The 20,839-nt window shown below is 33.1% G+C and overlaps 2 protein-coding genes across 4 annotated transcripts in view; one reads left to right on the top strand and one right to left on the bottom strand.

The window, feature by feature from the left end:
* The window catches only part of LOC115448901, a 57,312-nt gene extending 46,077 nt beyond the window's left edge, over nucleotides 1-11,235 (bottom strand). Inside the window, exons 1-2 of one of the 3 annotated variants that reach the window (XM_037443975.1) lie at nucleotides 10,730-11,235; nucleotides 10,233-10,269 (exon numbers count right to left, since the gene is read on the bottom strand). The gene's annotated coding sequence lies outside the window, so the exon portion shown is untranslated. Of the gene's footprint in view, nucleotides 1-3,854; nucleotides 4,043-10,232; nucleotides 10,270-10,729 lie in introns of those variants that run through there. The other 2 variants (XM_030176518.2, XM_030176517.2) reach the window with 2 other exon arrangements.
* Nucleotides 8,857-20,522, top strand: LOC115448902 (galactosylgalactosylxylosylprotein 3-beta-glucuronosyltransferase S). The gene is made up of 4 exons (XM_030176522.2): nucleotides 8,857-9,064; nucleotides 15,121-15,390; nucleotides 17,423-17,693; nucleotides 19,196-20,522. The coding sequence occupies exons 1-4, from the start codon at nucleotides 8,961-8,963 to the stop codon at nucleotides 19,604-19,606; spliced, it is 1,056 nt and encodes a 351-aa protein (XP_030032382.1). The 5' UTR covers nucleotides 8,857-8,960; the 3' UTR covers nucleotides 19,607-20,522.
* Nucleotides 20,523-20,839: the final 317 nt, after the last annotated feature.

The following is a 20,839-nucleotide window of genomic DNA, read 5'->3' as shown; positions in this document are numbered from 1 at the left end:
GTATCAAGTCAATTTTGAATGTAGTGATGAAAAGAGCGAGACCGACGATTCAAGGGTCAACGACACCCCGACCAGCAAGGCATCAATCATCACTTTATACAATGCAATATGGATGAATACTATAATATGATCTACCAATAGGAATAAGTTATGATTAGAGACCGGATCATGTATATATGCAGTTTCATATATGACCATTATGACCAATTCTTTCATATAAAGACTAAAATAATGGGATGCCGAATGGTGCATATCTCCAGTATATATAATATCAACCCTATATTATATACTGTCCTACTCCTAAGCACGGGCCTCCTCTGCTACTGAGAGGGATTACACCTTGGTCCACCACGCTGGCCTAGTGAGGTTTAGTAGACTTCAAACACCCTCAATTTTCGTATAAAAAACTTCTAAATATGCAGGTTGCCTCACGATGTTTTCCTACACCGTTAAAACAATCGGTAATTCATATCGAATACATACATGATTTTAGAAAAGTCAGAGGTGTGTTCCCTTGTGTTTTGAACCTGCGGAAAATCCTCTGGGCGGTCCGTTCCACAACCTAGACTATCGCTTTCCGATACATAATAATAATAATAATATCAGCCCTGTATTATATACTTGCTCACTGCTGAGCACGGGCCTCCCCTACTACTGAGAGGGATTAGGCCTTAGTCCACCACGCTTGGGCCTAGTGCGGATTGGTAGACTTCACACACCTTCGAAATTCTTATAAAGAACGTCTCAGATGTGCAGGTTTCCTCACGATGTTTTCCTTCACCATTAAAGCGAACGATAAATTCACAAAGAATACACACATGATTTTTTAGAAAAGTCAGAGGTGTGTGCCCTTGGGATTTGAACCTGCGGACATTCGTCTCGGCAGTCCGTTCCACACCCAACTAGGCTATCGCCGCTTGTATGTATCGATATATAAGGCAATGTTATATTACTTCTTTTTCGTTACGATAACCAATAATAAGTGAAATATTGTGTTGCATTGTTGCCGGTCAAGCATAATGAAGTGGCTATGCTAAAAAATAACCCAGTACTTCAAATTTTTCGCCGATAAATAATTCGTTTAATGAGATGAGTGAACTTTTGCCGGAACGGAAAATAAGTGTCAGTTTAATATGTACGATTATGAAAAACTAAAAAAACACCGATAAATTTTCCCAAACCAGAAATCGAACCTGAGATCTCAGCGTGATAGTAGTACCGTGGGCGCAATAAATAAATACAACTACGCCACAAACGCAATCAAGACCGATTGTGAACATTTAAATTGTCGATTTCTTTTATAACAATGAATATTATATTATAAATGTTGGTAAATACAAATTGTGTACTGATTTGAAGAAAAAATACCTAATAGGTATTTGCTTATTTTTGGGTACATTTTCAGCACTTTTCATGCATATTTCAGACTCTTTAAGTTGAATATAATCAATTTTCTAATTATGACTTAAACCAAATGAGTGCGGGGCAAGGTATATAACGCTCAGGTGTCAGTAATATTTGTTCTTTAAGGCAAACTAGCAAAATAAGCATCATTGGGTGTTAGTTTTAATCTTCTAACTCCAAAATTATTTTTACTTGTGCTTATAAAACCTTCACTATCACATCATGGGATGAAACATACATAGCGAAAAGTCAGTCTACTCTGGCTGTAATTCTACACTTTCTCTTCGTACAATAATAAAGGTGTGATATTCATGTATGTGAGTTTTTATAAAACCAATAATTTGGAAACAATTTTAATCTATAATAACAAAACGTTATGTTAAACAACTTCTACAAATAAACACAATTGTATAAAGTATGGCTGGTGATTTCTCATAATTTTTGAACATGTAATTATCTACATATTCATTAAACATCTGGGCAGTATAGTACTCCCCTGGCAGGGCAGAAATATTATGCAAGGTATTAGTTATTTGCAAATGCTTGACAAATTTGTATAATTAAAACCCATATTAGTACCAAGTTACAAATACACAATGTTCCTAATATTGTTAAAATACAGGATACCACACTTTATAAGTTTTATAATGGTTCAAACTAATTATAATACATAATTCTAGGTTTAATTAGCTATACATAATATTTATTTGGGCGTTGATTGTGTTACAATTGACAGTAAAATAGCAAGTTTGTTAGTAATGTTTCACATTACTTGACAATAGCATGAAAAGAAATCATTTATAAATAACACTATTCAAATGTACTGCAATATATCTTATTGGCCTAAATATTTTTTTAAAGAAATCTTAAAGCAAAGAAAGATGTAATAGATATATTATGGTCAAGTATGTGTGTTTTATTTTTTACACTGAAAGTTCTAATACCACAAAATAAAGCCAATCAATTTTTTAAGAATATTATTATTATCATGATTGCATACTCATACTCTGCCCTACTGGTGAGAGGCAATTGTTTCCGATAGGGAACCCGACAACATATAGGTATGATATGCATGAATGCGGTGTACAAACCTTTCTAATGATAATTAAATTCTACACCGAGGGAAGCCAGCAGGCATCTGGTTATGTTGACCCTTTACCGCTGCTCTGTACACAAGCACACATATAAGACGGTAACTTCATTTTGTGTTTCTATATGTATACTATTAATAGATGACTCTGAGAAGACTATACTACTATAATTCTCTATTTGTTTTATCATCAACTATAGTGTCAATAAACATAAATAGTATAGATATTTATTAGCACTTAGTGATTTTAACATGAATATGTTGTATTCAGAATTTTTGTATTTTATATGACAGTGAATATATATTCGCTTAATTTGATTTGTTAAACATTGTTATATTTAAAAAAATACAATGTTAAAACACTGTAGTTATAAGCTATAACTATTCTAGAGACGTTAATAAAGCTAGTGTAGTGAAATAAAACCACAACTATATCATACTAAATTACCTTCAGTACCAATAAGAAGAATAAAGTAAAATTTCTACCAGTGTATTTCTATACCACCATCATAGGGCGTTTTGTCATCATGACAAAGGTAGTTAACTTTTTTTTTATTTTCGTTAAGACACCTAAACAGCATCTTATTGTTTGTAAACACTACATTTTGATCCCTAAAATTGATGAAACTAACTATGTTACATATTACCAAAATCTAAATAAGTAATATTTTCGAAAATGTATGTCTTTGTTTAAGATGTTGATCATGTGGGCAGATAAGTATCTCAAAAGTCAGAAAGAGAAAATATATCTTTATGCGTAAAATGACCTAATTTATTTTACTTAAATTTATATAATAAAATAAAAAATTAAAAAAAAATAAAAATAAATACTTAACTATAAAATGTATGGATCACAAAAATAAGTTTTATGTTAACCTTATCTAAAATACTTATTGGCATGTTACTGGCCTTGTGGTGCTATAATCTCTTTCCCAATTTCTGACCCAATCATGAATCCTCGTTCAATACCGTTATCTATGGTTATAAAATAATCAATCTTTATATTCAAAAGTAACTAAAATAAACACACAATAAAAAATGTTTTCGAATAATAATTACCAATCAACAAAAATATTAGAAACACAAGCTAAAAAAGCCTCTATAGCTACTCGATGTTATGTAGTTGGTACCATGCACGTAGCAGTAAAATATGGAGGATGCATATCCGAAACCTTCAAAAAACTCGTTCAAAGTTAAATATCTCACTAAACAAATGTAATAATACTAATTTAATCAAGTTTCCCGATAAATTGAAATCGTTTTTAGTTATAAAACTCTTGCTAAGCCCACAAATGCCGTCAATTGCCACACAATCGCACCGCCCTACGCTGGTGTTGATGTACCAATTTTTCTCACTTACCAAGCTTGAGAATGACATATTCCAGAAACAAAACAAGTAATTATGAAAAGAGATGAAAACTATATCGAAATGTTTTAGTAACCGTGTAGAATTTAGTTAGGTTTCACAATTTTTTCCACAAAACAATAACACTACGCGCAATCACTATCGCACCATCATACTGAAGTTGTTGACAACAAAATCAATACAGCCAACATTACAGTCAAAATAAATCAATTATTTTGGAGTGTCTACCGCGCAACATTATGGATTTTTAGGCATTCAGAAAAAAAAGTATATCGGTGCACAGTTACCTACCTACTATATTGACATTATTTCTTGAGACTTTACCTGAAGGTACTGAAAAATAGTATGAGCTTCAGTGATATTTTTAATTCACATAGGTATTTAAAAAATTCAGATACTGTTCAACATTTTTTTTTATATATAAAACCATTAAATTATAAAATGAGAGCAAAATACAAACGAATATAAAAAAAACAATCAAATTTAATTTTTTTTTTTTATAAATGTGTCCAGGCGGTAAAGTCAACAACTAACATTAACTGGAGGTCAACAAAAATGCTGTCTACTTTCATTACACTCACTACTCTCACCAAATCAGAAGTTGACTAACCCTAAAATAACCGGCAAACAACTTGAGCTCGACGAACACTTACGCCATGGTGAGGACGTCTTGTAAGTAAGTGTAGCTATACTAATGTCCAAAAATGCCTACCACGTTTAAATGTCTTCGAGTTGTTTACCAGCTGTTAAACCTACGTACCAGCAGTTGAATTTATGATTACCAAGATGAATTCATTTTACATAAATAAGAAAACCTCAACAAAAAGTCGTTTCCGTCCGCGTTTAGTTAGAAACTATGACTTCAGGAATTTAGCACAGTAACTAATATACATACGAACTTACTACTGCACCAAATTAGAATATTATGTACTTTATACTTACACCTATTCAAGATTTTTCTAGAAGGTACTTAGGTATTTCATAAAAAATTAGTAAGTACCTACGTTTTCTATACTTTTTCAAATATTGCCAAAAGTCTAGACTAGAGTTCCCCAAACTTTTTTGTGTCGTAGACCCCTTGCCATGTTTTTCCGTGTTGGGTAGACCCCCTACTTACCTGATATTGATTTCCTGTAAATTTCTAACTGTAGTGAAGTTTAGTGTTAAAAACTTAAAGTAAAAACACATGTTAATTTATGCATTTATTAATTGAATTTAAATTAAAACTACTCAAAATAAATTTTTGTATCTGTTATGTAAAATATACGTAACATTAAATAAACATAAAATAAACTATAAATAAAATAACATAAGCAATAAGTCAATATTTTTAGTGAGAAGGATGAACCTGATGCTTTAATAATAAATTATTAACATTTGGCGTCAATTTTGTAAGGGGTAATCTTAAATCTCCTCGGCTTATTATGTCCAGTCTGTTTCTTTTTTTGTTAGGAGATTGGTAACAGTGACGAATTGAACAAGTCAGTGCAAGTTAGCGAAGCTCTAGTCTGCGACTCTCAGGTTTTTACAAGTTCAAAATGTATTGCGACCACAAAGCGAATACCAACATCCTACAACTTAGTTTACACAATTTTATAAACATATACTTATAATATTTTTTTTACTTCATAGGTACTTTTATAAATAATATATATGTTTTGATATTATAAGATAGTATTATATAAGTAAATAGGTACTATCAGTGTATGTGTTGAGATCCACTATCGTGGACCCCCATTTTCATTTCATGGACCCCCAAATTTTTTTTCTCTGACGTATACCCCTTGCAGATTGTCATAGACCCCTAGGGGTCGATATAGACCACTTTGGGAATCACTGGTCTAGACGGTAGCACTTGCTTTTCAATTTGCCTACGCTCGCCTATATTCGACATTAGGTAGTTAAGACATGAACGGATTGCATTATTATTGAGAACCCTTTTTATTACATTACAGGCTTTAGCTCGCGCATCCGCCCGCGTGAAATAGTTATATTTATCAGGATAGAAAGCAGCCTTTGTCCTCAGAGTCTCAAACTATATCCATACCAAATTTTATCGAAATCCATTGGGTAGTTTTGAGTTTATGACGTTCAGACAGGCAGATAGATGTAGCGGTGGACTTTATTTATAGTATAGTTTTTAGAACCTTTTAAGGGGAACTATTTCGTCATGTATATTTGTTTCGTAACTTTAACCGCTTACTCAACACATTCAACGGAAGCTCTCAAAAAGAAAACATTTTCGCCGTTTTTGCAACATTTTTCATTAATGCTCCGCTGTTATTGGTCATAGCGCGCCTTAGTCATTCTTGATAAATGAACTATCGAACACTAAAATAATTTTTCAATTCAAATCAGTAATTCCTGAGATAGCACGTTCGAACAAACAAACAAACAAACAGACAAACACTTCATGCAATATTATAGATTTAAGACGTCTCCGTCTTATTTCGACACAGTGTTATTTGGTATATACTTAATATAGAATTATTATATACTTAAGTAATATTTTCCACCGCCATGTGTGTCACTCACTCGGACTTATATTTAATAAAGAACAAGTAATGTGAAACCAGAGGCGACATTAGAGCGAGGCGAACCGGGCAACCGCCCGGGGCCTCGCGCGGTGCCTTGGAATTCTTTTTACGATCTTACCGACGTAATTGTTAATACCGGGAAACGTTTTGCTCTGCCCGGGGCCTCGTATCGTTTTTTTTTTCTGATTGCCTGAGGCCTCGCGTCCTTTAAGGCAGCCACTACATGAAACTATTATAATTTTTAACTTTTTACATCTCTTTATGATACTATCAAAGTAAAATTAAAGCCGCGTCGATGTCGCTTATATTAGAAATTTGTTGCTCCTTACTCCGTGCTTTTCATAATCATGGAATTTAATATCATACCAAAAGTATAATGATTATGTATGGCTCCATGCGACGCGACGCTTCCCTTTGAGATACATGTATAAGGATGATACATTAATATAAACATTTTGCAATTTGTTGCAGTATAGTATTATTATGTACAAATAAAATAGAGAGACCGTAAGTGAGACCATCGCACGGTGTACACCCTATAAAGGTACAAATCTATACAGGGATATTTAAAATCAAATTCGCTATTATTATGAAATAAAATAAATTTAATGATCATATAAGGAATTAACATAAAAGATAAATGGGACTCTTAAAAGAAAATTCAATTATTGATCGAAAAATTGTCTATTTCATAGTATTGCTATTAGAGACCAATAAACTAGAATTGCTATTACGAAAATACTACAGTGATGCCATAGTAAATAATAATTTCACTGTGATACCAGACAGTCAGGCTTCGTGTTGAACGTGGGGAGTATTTCTAAACATGTAATTTTTCTAAACGTGCTTATGCAGTTAAAAAATCTTGTAATTTCTAAAAAGACACGTTGTATTCTGAACACTGCGAACAAAAAACTTTTCTCCGATAAATCCCCATTTGTGACCCCTACAGAACATGAAATCACTTTTGAACTGAATTTAGATAAAATAGGTGTAAAAAAATTATCGACCTGCATGCAAAGTGAGCTACGACCACTAGTTTCTCGTTTTAATCTCAGTCATTTAATTTATGTGCTTTCTTGTTTACTATTCATACTTTGCAACTCTCACCATAGACCAATAATATAAAACAAGAATGATATTCTTCCCGTGTCAAAAATTAGCGTTGTTATGGTTTTTGAACGAAAGTCAAAACGTCATTCTGTTATATAATATATCAATAATTCATAAATGTATGTTTGTTTATTTTACTAGGAACTACGCTAACATGCATATTGCTTGGTATTTACTTTATGTTATTAGTTCTCGGAAAAAGAAGTTCCGGGCAACAGCACGTGTCTTATCAAAAATGCAAAATAAAATAAAGGTGTCCCAATAAATCATTGCGTGCGAAATAAATAAATTAATGTATAATGTTCACGATTTTATATTTATTGCATTATTATAATAATTGTATATTCAATTTCTAAAAGGGCACATCTCTTAAATACAATATCTATATCTATACCGAAAAATGTATATACATATAATAACAATTAACAACAAAAATTCTGTAATTTTTTATTGCTAATTAAACCCCAAATCTAACCCAAGAATAAATACGTATTTTTACACTATAGAAAATTGCCCTTTTCGAAATTACATAATATTAAAAACACTACAGTATAACATTTTCTTTCACAAATTTCGTCTCATTTCCATAAATTTGTATAATTTAATAAAGCTAACTATACTTGTCAACAAATTGTAGGAAGTAAATTCGACCAAGTAACGTTGGTCACATTGACGTGAGAGCACATAGATGCCCGGCTCACTGACAAACGGTCATCTATAAGTTGATACGCGAATCCCCGCATAAAATGACATCTTATTTTGTTTCCATTATTATATCATATCAAATACCTAGTAGTTATGTTTTATATTATGTATGAAAAAAAATTTCGTTACGTAAATAAAAGCAGATACATATCTAAAATGAAATACAAATCTCTTGTATACACAATCAGGTGCTAGTTGACTTCCTTCCTTCCTCCTTTAAAATGTAAAAAAAAACTGCAGTCTTGTAAAATAAAAATATTCATATTAAGTTGAATTCACAAGTTTCAAGAAAGTTTTATTTTATTGTGGTATTAAACAGTTAAATGCAGATAGTACCCGTCCTAGTGCCATATATTTGGAAGCGAAGATAGGAGCCTGATTATGTATTTGGTTGGCTTATACATTTATTTGACGAGTAACATTTATTCTGAAGTTGTAAAACAGCCTTAAGAGCGTAAACATAGAGGTATAGTTAAATTATACAGTAAAATTAACAAATAAAACTTTATATTCTACAAAATAACTTTTCTTCGCACCCGTCGAAATTATATATCTAAACCGAGCGAAATCGCGTGCAAAAAGTAGTTGTGAACAATTGACACTTGTGCGAAGATTTAATTTTGCTGTTTGCTGTCAAGTGTTGTAGTCAAACTTCAAAGCTTTTACGTGAGTTTGCTATGGATGTTTATGTTATGCCATTACTTCATTTTTCGATAAAATTGTGGTCGTTATAATTATTTTTAAAATGATAATAAAACCTATAACATTATTAAAAAAAATATTTATTATGGCTGTGTTCGTTAGCATATTTCTTTTAGTATTCTTCTGGCCGAAAATGGAAATGTTAAGGTAAGCTATGTAATGAAATATTAATACTTATTAATTGTTAAGGTGGATATAATATACGTAAAATTGAATAATTATTATCGATATCGACAATTGTTTTTCCGTCATAAATTTTTTTTTTGGAACTTCTTACATATGGTCCTCCATTATATTTAGTATCGAAGGATATTCTTAGGATTTAATATAGACAAACAAAAATTGTTGCGATACTGATTTCATTGAAATTATTATTACTTACTGTGTTCTCAGTTTGTTACAAAATATGTAAAAATTTTTTTTGTTAGTATAGCATTTTTTATTAAATGAATTACAATATCGGCAAGCCTCTCACCTGTAATGCGAATACCACCCAAAATCCAGAGTTTTTTTACTAGACACTACACCGTCTGTCACTCCCAGCCATGAATGTGCTGCCATTCAATAACTAAAGTGCTGTTATGTATAAAAACCAAATTTAAGGATACAAACTATGCTGAAATTTAATAATAATGCTCCTTGAAAACTGTGTTATCGCCTAGACTTTAGATATAAGCAAGTTGGTCTAATATCACTGTTGCAAGCTTGCTATCGAGGAGCTCTACATGTATCATAAAAAAATATTTTTGTAGATAAAGACATTTTAGCTGATGGATAGTAGGATTCCACAATATCCAGTTTATGGATAAAGTATCCTACAAATTAAATTAAACATAAGTAGAATAGGGTACCGGACTCATTTTTGTTCTTTACTATTATCAAATATTTACGTTATATAAATTATAACACAAAAGGAATTATTAAAATCCGGTAAAAAATCAACAAGTTATAAGTCTTTGAATTTCGGTGGAAAGGGTAGTTAACGAGAAACAGAAAAGAGACAAAATATCCACATGTGACGTCATCGGGAATTACGACGCGTGCGAAAAAAAGAGATGAAGCAATATCCCCACATCATGCCTACTTCTGCATGTTACAATATTTTAAATATGAATTACTCGCTCATTTTTTAACCAATTTTTATGCTGTTTTCGCAGACGTGCTTCTTTTTCGTATTAAAAGCCATTACATATAGAATTATGTACAAAATCAAGCATAGGCTGGTCCCCTATTAACATATATTTTAAATCTAAAAACCTAAGTGGTATATGTGCCATGTATATTAAATTAAATTTACAATACATTTAACACTTACCCCTAGAGAGGTAGATCACCATTTTGTTGTTCTTCATCTGGTTCAGATAATGATATATTTAACATCTTTATTATAAGGATAATAGAAAACAAAATTTTTTAAAGAGCTATGTGCAAGACCTATATGCAAAAAATGAAAACTCTTAAAATATTTAAAATGTTAACATTGGCATAGTATTAAGATGCTAGCTAGAAGCTAGTTATTGCATAATTACAGACACTTGGACAATATTTGGTTGAGTAACAAAAAAATAATATGAATTACTTTGTAATAATGAAATTGTTACAATGTGCCTTATTTTCCATGGGAAATAAGGTACATTTTAACAATTTCATTGAATGCATATGAGGCATGCCTCATATTTACAAATGATGGTATGAGTTCCATGGTAAATATTTATAATATACACCAATCATTGCAAATATATACTAGGTAAAAGTAAGGTAAGTAATATATATAAATATCCAGAGATATTATGGTATTTGTTATGTACTCACATAAATCAGGTAACTATTGAAGATGCACACTCACTTTTTGTCAAAAGCACATTAAGGCTAACTATTTTTTATCTACCTCCATTGAATACATGCCATGCTTTCTCGTAAGATAGTTCTGCACCTCAAAGTCCACTTTTATCACTCAAACCTTTGTAACACTAAATAAAGTTCTTTCTATTTAATTTTTACTGTCTGTATAAATAATTAAACTTTGGGTGTTTATTAATTTCTTTATAACATTAGTCCAACAAAATAGGTCTTAGCTATTTCGTATAATTTCATCTTCTTCATCTATTATCTTAACCTTAGGACTGTGATGCCGATGCCTTCTGGATTTTATTTTCTTTGACACATCTGATAATAGTTTTCTTTCATGGTGATGATATAACAACTTCCCCTTCCTCATTACTCTTATCTGTAGGTCACTCTGTTTCAGTTCACCATTAGTAATTTCTCTTGTATGCATCTAATTGATATGTCATATCAATATCTATTTCTGGCAACAATCAAGTCACTTTAACATAATTTGTGACAGATACTGATTGACCAATATAATGAAAGAATAATTTTAACAAAAAATTTAACTGCCTTCAAAAACCACTCAAAACTATAAAATAATTTCACATAACAGGTATATATTTGATACCAATTTTGGAGTCAGTGCCTAATTAAAATTGCTAGTTAAGATAGACTTTAATTGCATAGTCCATCTATGAGCTAAATTTCTTTCTAATTAATTAAAAGGAGTAGTATGCGTTTACTACTGACAAACATACACACATGGACTATGCAATTAAAATCTACCTTAACTAGCAATTTTAATTAGGCACTGACTCCAAAATTGGTATCCAATATATACCTTATATGTGAAATTATTTTTTGGTTTTGAGCAGTTTTTGAAAGCGGTTTAATTTTTGTTAAAATTATTTTTATTTTTTGCTTTTTTGTGTTAGTAAAAAATAGGCTGTCTCGATGGCGTAGTTGTGTTTCGCTCACAATACGACTATCGCGTTGAGAATTTACACCTTTGTGTACCCCTGAAAAGGGGAAAAAGTGTGATGCTATATATATGTATGAATGTAAGAAGTAGAATCAACTAAACACAACGCAAAAACACAACTGATATTTTTCACACGCAGTACGACTATCGCGCTGAAATGTTACGCCTCTGCCTACCCCTGACACAGGGAAAAGATGTTATGCTATATGTATAAGTATGTGAGAAGTACACTCAACTAAATCCAACGCAAAAACATAACTAAAAATGTCACAAGAAAGCAAATTTCGTTCACTTGGACGACATAACTATTCTAGTTTTTTTAGTTTTAAAACCAAACTACTGAAGCGATTTTGAAAAAAAATCTATAGGACTAATCTGGAGGTATATTCTTTCGAATAAAAAAAGAATTTTCCAAATCGGTTCATAAATGAGCAAGTTCTGAGGTAACAAACATACAAAAAAAAATCACTTCGAATTGATACCTCTTCCTTTTTTTTAAGTCGGTTAAAAATTACCTTTAACCTCTTAATTTCTCCTCAGCGCTCATTGAATATCCATTATCCGTATAAAAAATACTTGTAATGGTCCTGAATAATTGTTTTACAACCTAAACCAAGGTTTATCAGTTAAGGACCCATATTTGGGATTGGGATATTTCTATTCTCTGAGCATATTATTATGCATATTACATTTTTTCACCATTATTTCTATTTTTTTTCCATTGCCGGCCACTAAAAATAGCTTCTTGAAGTTGATTGTACAATGATATTTGAATCTATATTTACCGTTTTATATGACAGGGAAATTTCGCAAGCTTGTATATTTCATTTACGCAACTGAGCTATAAAATCCCTCTATTTTTACCTTCTTCTTTATTCCTACTGTGAAATTTATGATTCCACTATTTCAGTATTCTTTAGATTAAAATTATTGTATAAAGTTCCGAAGTTAATCAAATCATGTAACTCTAAGCGACAAACTGCGAAAAAAGTCGCTTATTTCTTTGTATCTTCTGCAATCACACTAGCTTGAAAACAATATGAAATTCTTTCGATATAATTTTATCAACACCCATGTGCTAATTCGAAATCGTTAAATTTTATACCCATGGTTATTTATATGTTTATAACACTTATTGCACTTAGTTTTCACTTTTTACCGATTATCTCGTCGCCATTATTATGTTCTCACATAAATCACATAATTATTGCAAATACATTCTCACTTCTGTCAAGAGCACATTCAGAATAACTATTTTTACGTACCCTCGACTTATATTTGACAATCTTAAACAAAATACTAATCTATCTACAAGCAACCATTTAGCCTAGTCTACCCAATGTCTATTCCATGAGATAAATTATAGATAATATAAGTGAAATAACTGATAAAATCTACCCTATATTTGACATTACAATTAAGATTCTATGTGGATTTTATGTTTAATTACTGTAACGAATATATTAACACTGCTAAATAAAAACTTATTGCGTATTAGTTATTCAAAAAATTTATATAATAGTTGTCGCCCAGTATTTGATATTCAAATACAATTTCATATTTTTTTTTTGGTTTTGACGTTATTGAGGTTCAATGCAATCTCTATGAACTTAAAGCATGCCAAATATCACACTTCATAGTGCGCGCGATCTGGTTGAAAAGGGAACTTTACTAGTGACTTTGGTCCCTTTTTTATAAATTATACCATCAGGCGAGCGGCAAGCTCGAATCGTCATTCAACTGCAATATAAAAAGAAATGCAGTTGTAAGTTATCCCTCTGAGAAAAATAATTGTTCTGAAAATACAATTTTATTTTATTAGTAGTTTTACAATAGATGAAGGCCACGGTCAAATAAGTAGGTCAGCAGTTCAGTTAGTCAGTTTCAAGTCTTCCATGAAAGCCAAGAAGTTGGGTTATTTTTTGTAATAAATGTGCGATTGGACGTAACTCAGGGCCAACTTTCATGGCAATATGGGTAACTGTTGGCTGATAATTCGTTATAAGCACTAAATAATATGTATGATATCTCGATTTGATAGTATAATATTATATCTAACTGCTTCAAGCATGGCCAGGGCCTAAATCACTAGCGATCCATTGTGCCTTCAGTACCACGCCAGTGCTATCTGTTTATAAAATTCAATTATTTCTCACGGTAGCAAATCCCCGAGATAAAATATAATATAAAGAGCGTATATTATATCAATCCCGGACATAGTCTATTCTTCTGTCACATATCATCTAAATCCGATCAACTGTTGATGATATGATTATATATGATTGATACAAAAAGATAATGGTTAAGGCGCTATCCCCAGCTAAACCACGATTTGTTTTTTTCTTCTTCTAAGGTTATGAAATCTATTATCAATCGTAGAATTAGTAGAACTTTACGAATTATAAGAGTATAAACTCTTGACCGCGTTTTTATAACCATGCACAATGCACATGTGAAGTAAATATAAACGATGTTAAACGGCGAGCGGCGCATGCAAGATCGCTCCTAAGATGTTAATGAGTGTCAAAAGGTCGCGGTAAATCGATATCGGGTTGTATTATGTATTCGTTGTTGCTCTAATGTGGACAGATCGACTTACTCGCTTACCGAAGCTAAAGTACTAAGTATTTATCCAAAGTACATAATATTGTATACCGGAAAATTTATTTTGAATTCTAAATGAAAGTAACGCCAAGTAATTACCAATGTAATGATGTTTTATTATTAATGAAGGTGGTATTATAATAGGTAACTTTGTCCTGTGCAATCATAGACGAAAAAAATACACTAAATAAATTATAATTAATCAATAATAACTAAATAACTCGTAAGTAAGCAGCTGTTCGTATGACAACTAATCCCATAATGCACTTATACATTGGCGAGTAACCGAACTGCAGTAACTAAGAAAGCCACCAGTACTTTATACATAAAATATTATACTGTATCATAAAATATTATATGTTATTTGGGGTAATTATACTTTATACTTTATAAGAACTAATGGATGAATGGAGCAAATAGATAATGGTACATAAATAGCAGCAAGTCTTGAAAAATATTTTTAATAACGATTTCAGCTACATCCAACATTTATAGACAGAGTTTTGAATATTCTGTAATGAATAGCAAATGGCGAGAATAAGAAGCTAGGCGTCTTTGAATCTGATACGCAATTAAATACCTTTCTGTAAACTTTACCATAAATATAGACGGTAAAGCTGATATGTAGCTGTTTAGCTGTTTATTGTTGAACTGAAGTTACACAAAATAATAAAGTAAAATAAATTTGATCTTTTTTTTTTCCTAATAAATAATAAATGCACTTTATAGTGATCAATAAGTACCTACTTACTATTCACCAACTTAAAAAAAAACTTTAATTTTTTAGCCATGACGGCCTTACAACTACAATAATATCGAAAGGCATCCGCGTTCCGGCGAAGAACAAAGTATGCTACGTGGACTACCAAGACCACAGAGAGAACATGAACAAGACTGATCTGAAAATGATATACTATGTGACGCCGACGTACCCGCGCCCGGAGCAGGTGCCGGAGCTGACGCGGCTCGCGCACACGCTTATGCACGTGCCCAGGATACACTGGATCATCGCCGACGACCAGCCCCTTTGCTCCGACCAAGTAATATCGCTGCTCAGGTGAGACTTGAGAGGTCCTAACGCTTCACAATGACTAAGGCTATGTATTCGACAAGTTTTCGTTTGATATCGCAACTTTGACCTCTTCTGGTGGCTCTCCATTATTGGAGGTTGGTGGTCAGTTTCTTAAAACTCTACATGTCTAGTCGGAAAAGTTTATCGACAGTTTTTATTCCGGTTAATTTTCCTTCAATGATTTGTTTTTCCTTGAAACACGTCTCTTTCCCGCTACTTTCGACATTGTCATTTTAAGATTATAATAATTTTAAAATTAATATATTTTGGAAATATTTTTGGCTTTAAATTTAGTTAAAGATAAGATATTTATTTCGTTATAATTAACCATAAGGATGTATGAAGGCCTGGTATTGGTACTCTAGTAACAATGACAATGCTTTAGAATTCTTGAACAGGTGTCCAAATGTAAAAAAACTCTACCTTAAATATAAAACTTGCTTACCAAGTTCTGAACCTATTGAACGACTATTTTCATACGGTGGAATGATTATGAGGCCCCATAGACTTAACATGAAAGATGAACTCTTTGAACAAACACTAGTATTAAAATCAGTCAAAGTACAAGTTATTTTATTTGGAACTAGCTTTTGCCCGCGGCTCCGCTCGCATTATAAAGTTTTTCAGGATAAAGTTTTCCGTTATAAAAGTAGAAGTTTCCCGGGAGCCTATGTTCTTCCCAAACAAACTGTCTCCATACCAAATTTCATCCTAATACGTTGGGTAGTTTTTGAGTTTAACACGCTCAGACAGACAGATGCAGCAGGGGACTTTGTTTTATAATATATTTTTTAGAACTTTTTAAGTGGAACAATCCCGTCATATATAATTTTTCCCCGTTTTTGCAACATGTTTCATTACTGCTCCGCTCCTATTGGTCATAGCGTGATGATATATAGACTATAGCACTCCGGGATAAAAGGGCTATCCAACACAAAAATATTTTTTCAGTTCAAACCGGTAGTTCCTGAGATTAGCCATTACTGCTCCGCTCCTATTGGCCATAGCGTGATGATATATAGCCTATAGCGCTCCACAAATAAAGGGCTATCCAACACAATAAGAATTTTTCAGTTTGGACCGGTAGTTCCTGAGATTAGCCATTACTGCTCCGCTCCTATTGGGTATAGCGTGATGATATATAGCCTATAGCATTCCACGAACAAAGGGCTATCCAACGCAAAAAGATTTTTTCAGTTTGGACCGGTAGTTCCTGAGATTAGCCATTACTGCTCCGCTCCTATTGGGTATAGTGTGATGATATATAGCCTATAGCACTCCACGAACAAAGGGCTATCCAACGCAAAAATAATTTTTCAGTTTGGACCGGTAGTTCCTGAGGTTAGCCATTACTGCTCCGCTCCTATTGGGTATAGCGTGATGATATATAGCCTATAGTACTCCACGAACAAATGGCTATCCAACGCAAAAAGAATTTTTCAGTTTGGACCGGTAGTTACTGAGATTAGCCATTACTGCTCCGCTCCTATTGGGTATAGCGTGATGATTTATAGCCTATAGCACTCCACGAATAAAGGGCTATCCAACGCAAAAAGAATTTTTCAGTTTGGACCGGTACTTCCTGAGATTAGCCATTACTGCTCCGCTCCTATTGGGTATAGCGTGATGATATATAGCCTATAGCACTCCACGAACAAAGGGCTATCCAACGCAAAAAGAATTTTTCAATTTGGACCGGTAGTTCCTGAGATTAGCGCGTTCAAACAAACAAACAAACAAACAAACTCTTCAGCTTTATATAATAGTATAGATAGATACCTATTTTGAAATGACGTAATTTGCATTTTGCATTTAAATACTTTTATTTAAAACTATTTTGTATTTCTTTTTTAAATAGTAGAGTAACAACGCATTTGCATTTTGTACTTAAATACTTTTACTAAACTATTTTTCATATCTCTGATGGCCGTAATGATATATTATATTTGTTGAAACTGCTGCCGACATACCATTACCCACACATACATATTTACATATAGGTTTATTGCAATTCCAGGCGGACGGGCCTGCCGTACACACACATTTCGAGTCCTAAGCCTTACGTGTACGTTGGGACTAACTACCCCCGCGGAGTGTCCAACAGGCGGGCAGCAGTGAGATGGCTCCACGAGAACGCTCACGACGGTGTCATGTACTTCGGGGATGACGATAATACAGTCGACTTGCAATTGTTTGACGAAATCAGAAGTACTAAGAAGGTTTCAATGTTCCCCGTTGGTCTGATCGGCGGATACGGAGTGTCTACTCCGATAGTCAAAAATGGAAAGGTAAGTTATATCGACTTTGACTACACTGTAACTAAAGGTAACTGTGTGCTTTGGACTGATTGTCGAAGTTGTGCCGGCCAGTCTTACGTTCTCGTTTATTGGCGATATTTCATAGTGTCTATGGTAGTTGCTATAGTACAGTAAAAACAGTAAAATATACATTAATGCTTATTGCTTGCGATAATGTTTAATTGTGTTCGTTCTGTGCCCGTTTCTCATTTTAATCCTTGTGATAATGTTATCACAAACATAATAAACTTACCTTGTCAATACAATAAAGTTGTTGAAGTATTCCAGTTTTTATTTTTAGTCTATAATTTATGACATGGAGAGTTTTCGGCCAAATGCTGAGAAATCACCCCTTAATATAAACCAAGTGGCCCCACAACCTCGTCTGCGTGGAATTAGATCTAAAGCATGAAAATATTTAAAGTAAATCGCTAATATGGTCAAATGACGATTGCTTTTTATTCCGATACCCAACTTTAATGAAACAAAATATATCGTGCTTCTAATTATACCCTGTTTGCCGGTGAAAACATGAAATTTGCATTAACAGACAGACAAGAAATTATTCTAAAAATCGCTGATTTGTGTTCTATTCTTCTTCAGTTGCCCCCCTTTATTTCTATTACTTTTCATTTATTGTATAGTCACACGGGGTTCCGCCCTTATATTATATGTATAGTTTTTGCAATGTCAGATGCCTACAAAGCGAATTTTCTAAAATATATAAATTTTGCGCTACGTTTTCATTAGTGGTCTTTATTTACTGCTCACACATTTACCTGGTTGCTAAGTTGCTGCTGGCCTAGCATAAATTTTAATAATATAATTGCGAAAGTGTGTGAAAATGTTTGGAGGAACGACTGTTTGTTAGAAGTAAACGCCCGAACCTGTAAATGGATTTGGAAAACATTTGACACCTATACATTCTATCTTGGAGTATTATATAGGGTACTTTTCATCCTAGAGAAGAACATATAAAAGTCTTTCACGCGGGCGGGGCTGCCGGTAATAACTTGTATGCTATAGGGAGCGAAACACCCAGTTGTCTGCAATTTATTAACTAAATCTCTAACCGTTCTGCGGTCTCTGAGCGAAGAATATCCTTATAACAAAACTGGTTTTCTAGTGATGCTGTAATAACAGTTTAATAATCTAAGAAGCTTGCGAAAATTAATTATTTTGTTCTTAGTTACATGAAGTATTCTTATTCATATTTTCCGCTGATGATGAGAAACATTTAATTGTTTTTATTGCAATGGTACAGCGTCGCATTACATTAGCGCATATTACGCGTTTAAATGCTGACGTGGGCCGTAACAATGAGCGTGTGTATGTGCATTGTACAATATACATCCGTATGGGTATTACACCGCCGCTTACCTGCGTTCATGTAGCGAGTAATAATATGTAAACAATTCCCGTTGTTACATTCTAGCGAATCGAATACCAGTTTCTCATGCAATATTGAGTGTTGGTATTTCCCCATATTACAGGTGGTCGCCTTTTTCGACTCGTGGCCGGGTTCTAGAACATTCCCGGTGGACATGGCCGGCTTCGCTGTTAACCTGGAGTTCCTGTCTGCCGCCGCCACGATGCCCTACAACGCGGGCCACGAGGAGGACAAATTCCTTGTCAGCTTAGGTTTGAAAATTGACGATATAGAGCCACTAGCGGACAATTGCTCCAAGGTCCTAGTGTGGCATACCAAAACGGCTAAATATAAGAAACCCGCCATAAGAATCGACATTGATAAAATAGATCATCATCTGAAATATGAAGCTTTTGCTAATTTGCTCAAAGAAACCAGTAGGATGGGTATGGCTGACATTTTCCCCGAGAACGGTACAAAAGCGTACATAATAAGGAATCGAAGGACGTACGAACCACTCACCGGACTGCACTAGTCGTTTATAGATAATGCTTTCGAATGAAATGCCTTATTCACAATTACTGTGATGTTGCAGTTTCTATGTGGTAGGTTTTCATTTTAATTGGGTATTAGGATCACGAAATGACAATAGGATGGAAAAGCAAAAACTATTAAGTTTATCTTACCAATCGCATGACAATTATGCCTCGTTTGATAACATCGCAAGACTACATACTCAAACGTGTTTGAAATAATTTATAAATACATATACGCGATACACAACACGCGTAGTCCGTTGAACGTTTGTCGTTTGGATCCTTTACACGTTGGCCAATAGATTAAGGGTCTCAGAGACGGCCCATACGCCTATACGCGTAGATAAGACGTAGAAAGGGATTTTATGGTTATGTTGATAGGTCTATGAGTGTCAGTTGGTGTTGGGCATCACGACGCAAGCATGTGAGTGTTGATCTCACAACACAGATTAAAGGGGTTAGTTGAATAATGGCCACTACGTCTACACGTGATTTGGTCCAAATATTCATTCAGATTGGCAAACATGAAGATGAGTTTACAATTTCATACCAAGTAGGTAATATTCGTTTTATATTTTAACCTAAATTAAATTACACTTTGCATTTGTTAAAGGATTTATATGAAGCACCAACATTGACACGCCATATTGTATAATACATAGAGTAGATAATATTATAAAGTTAAGGTATGGTTAGCTAAATTAATTATTTTGTGAAATATGACAAAATAATTACCTTGAATCCCTGTGCAATATTTTGAATTTGCTTGTGTGAATATTCGGTTATTACAAATTGGACTAACACTTTTATAAAGTTCGATGCGAAATTAAAAATCGCACACAAGTTAGTCATTATTCATTAGTTATTGTTGATATTATTTTATTAGTCCCAAAAAAAACTTAAGTTTATTTTAAATTATAATCGGAGTTATTATTCTTAAATATCTAATAATTTATATTTTTATTACGTGTTATCTTGCTCACGCTATAGTTATCGTATATTTACGTTCCCAAATTGTTTAGGCATTTGCAGGTTGTTTGAGCAATATCATCTTGATTTGAATATCTTTATTTATGTCAAGTACATACATCAAGATCTTTGTGTTTGAAATGGCTCGGACAAAGTTTTCAAGAAAACTTCCGCAGTGGCTCCATGCAGCACGCACTATAACGAAGCGACGTAATATGTAATTAAACATGTTGCGCGTCATGGATAATGCAGTGTATGCTGTC

This window comes from Manduca sexta, chromosome 27, assembly GCF_014839805.1.
Source record: "Manduca sexta isolate Smith_Timp_Sample1 chromosome 27, JHU_Msex_v1.0, whole genome shotgun sequence".
Lineage (NCBI taxonomy): Eukaryota > Metazoa > Arthropoda > Insecta > Lepidoptera > Sphingidae > Manduca > Manduca sexta.
Note: the sequence above shows the minus strand (reverse complement) of the source record. Positions and strands in the feature narration are given on the sequence as shown.

Excerpts from the sequence above, each read along its gene's own strand:
- LOC115448902 (XM_030176522.2), top strand. The coding sequence starts at position 8,961 with ATGATAATAAAACCTATAACATTATTAAAAAAAATATTTATTATGGCT. Across the intron at positions 15,391-17,422 it reads CAAGTAATATCGCTGCTCAG|GCGGACGGGCCTGCCGTACA; the intron begins GTGAGACTTGAG and ends TTGCAATTCCAG. Across the intron at positions 17,694-19,195 it reads CGATAGTCAAAAATGGAAAG|GTGGTCGCCTTTTTCGACTC; the intron begins GTAAGTTATATC and ends CCCATATTACAG.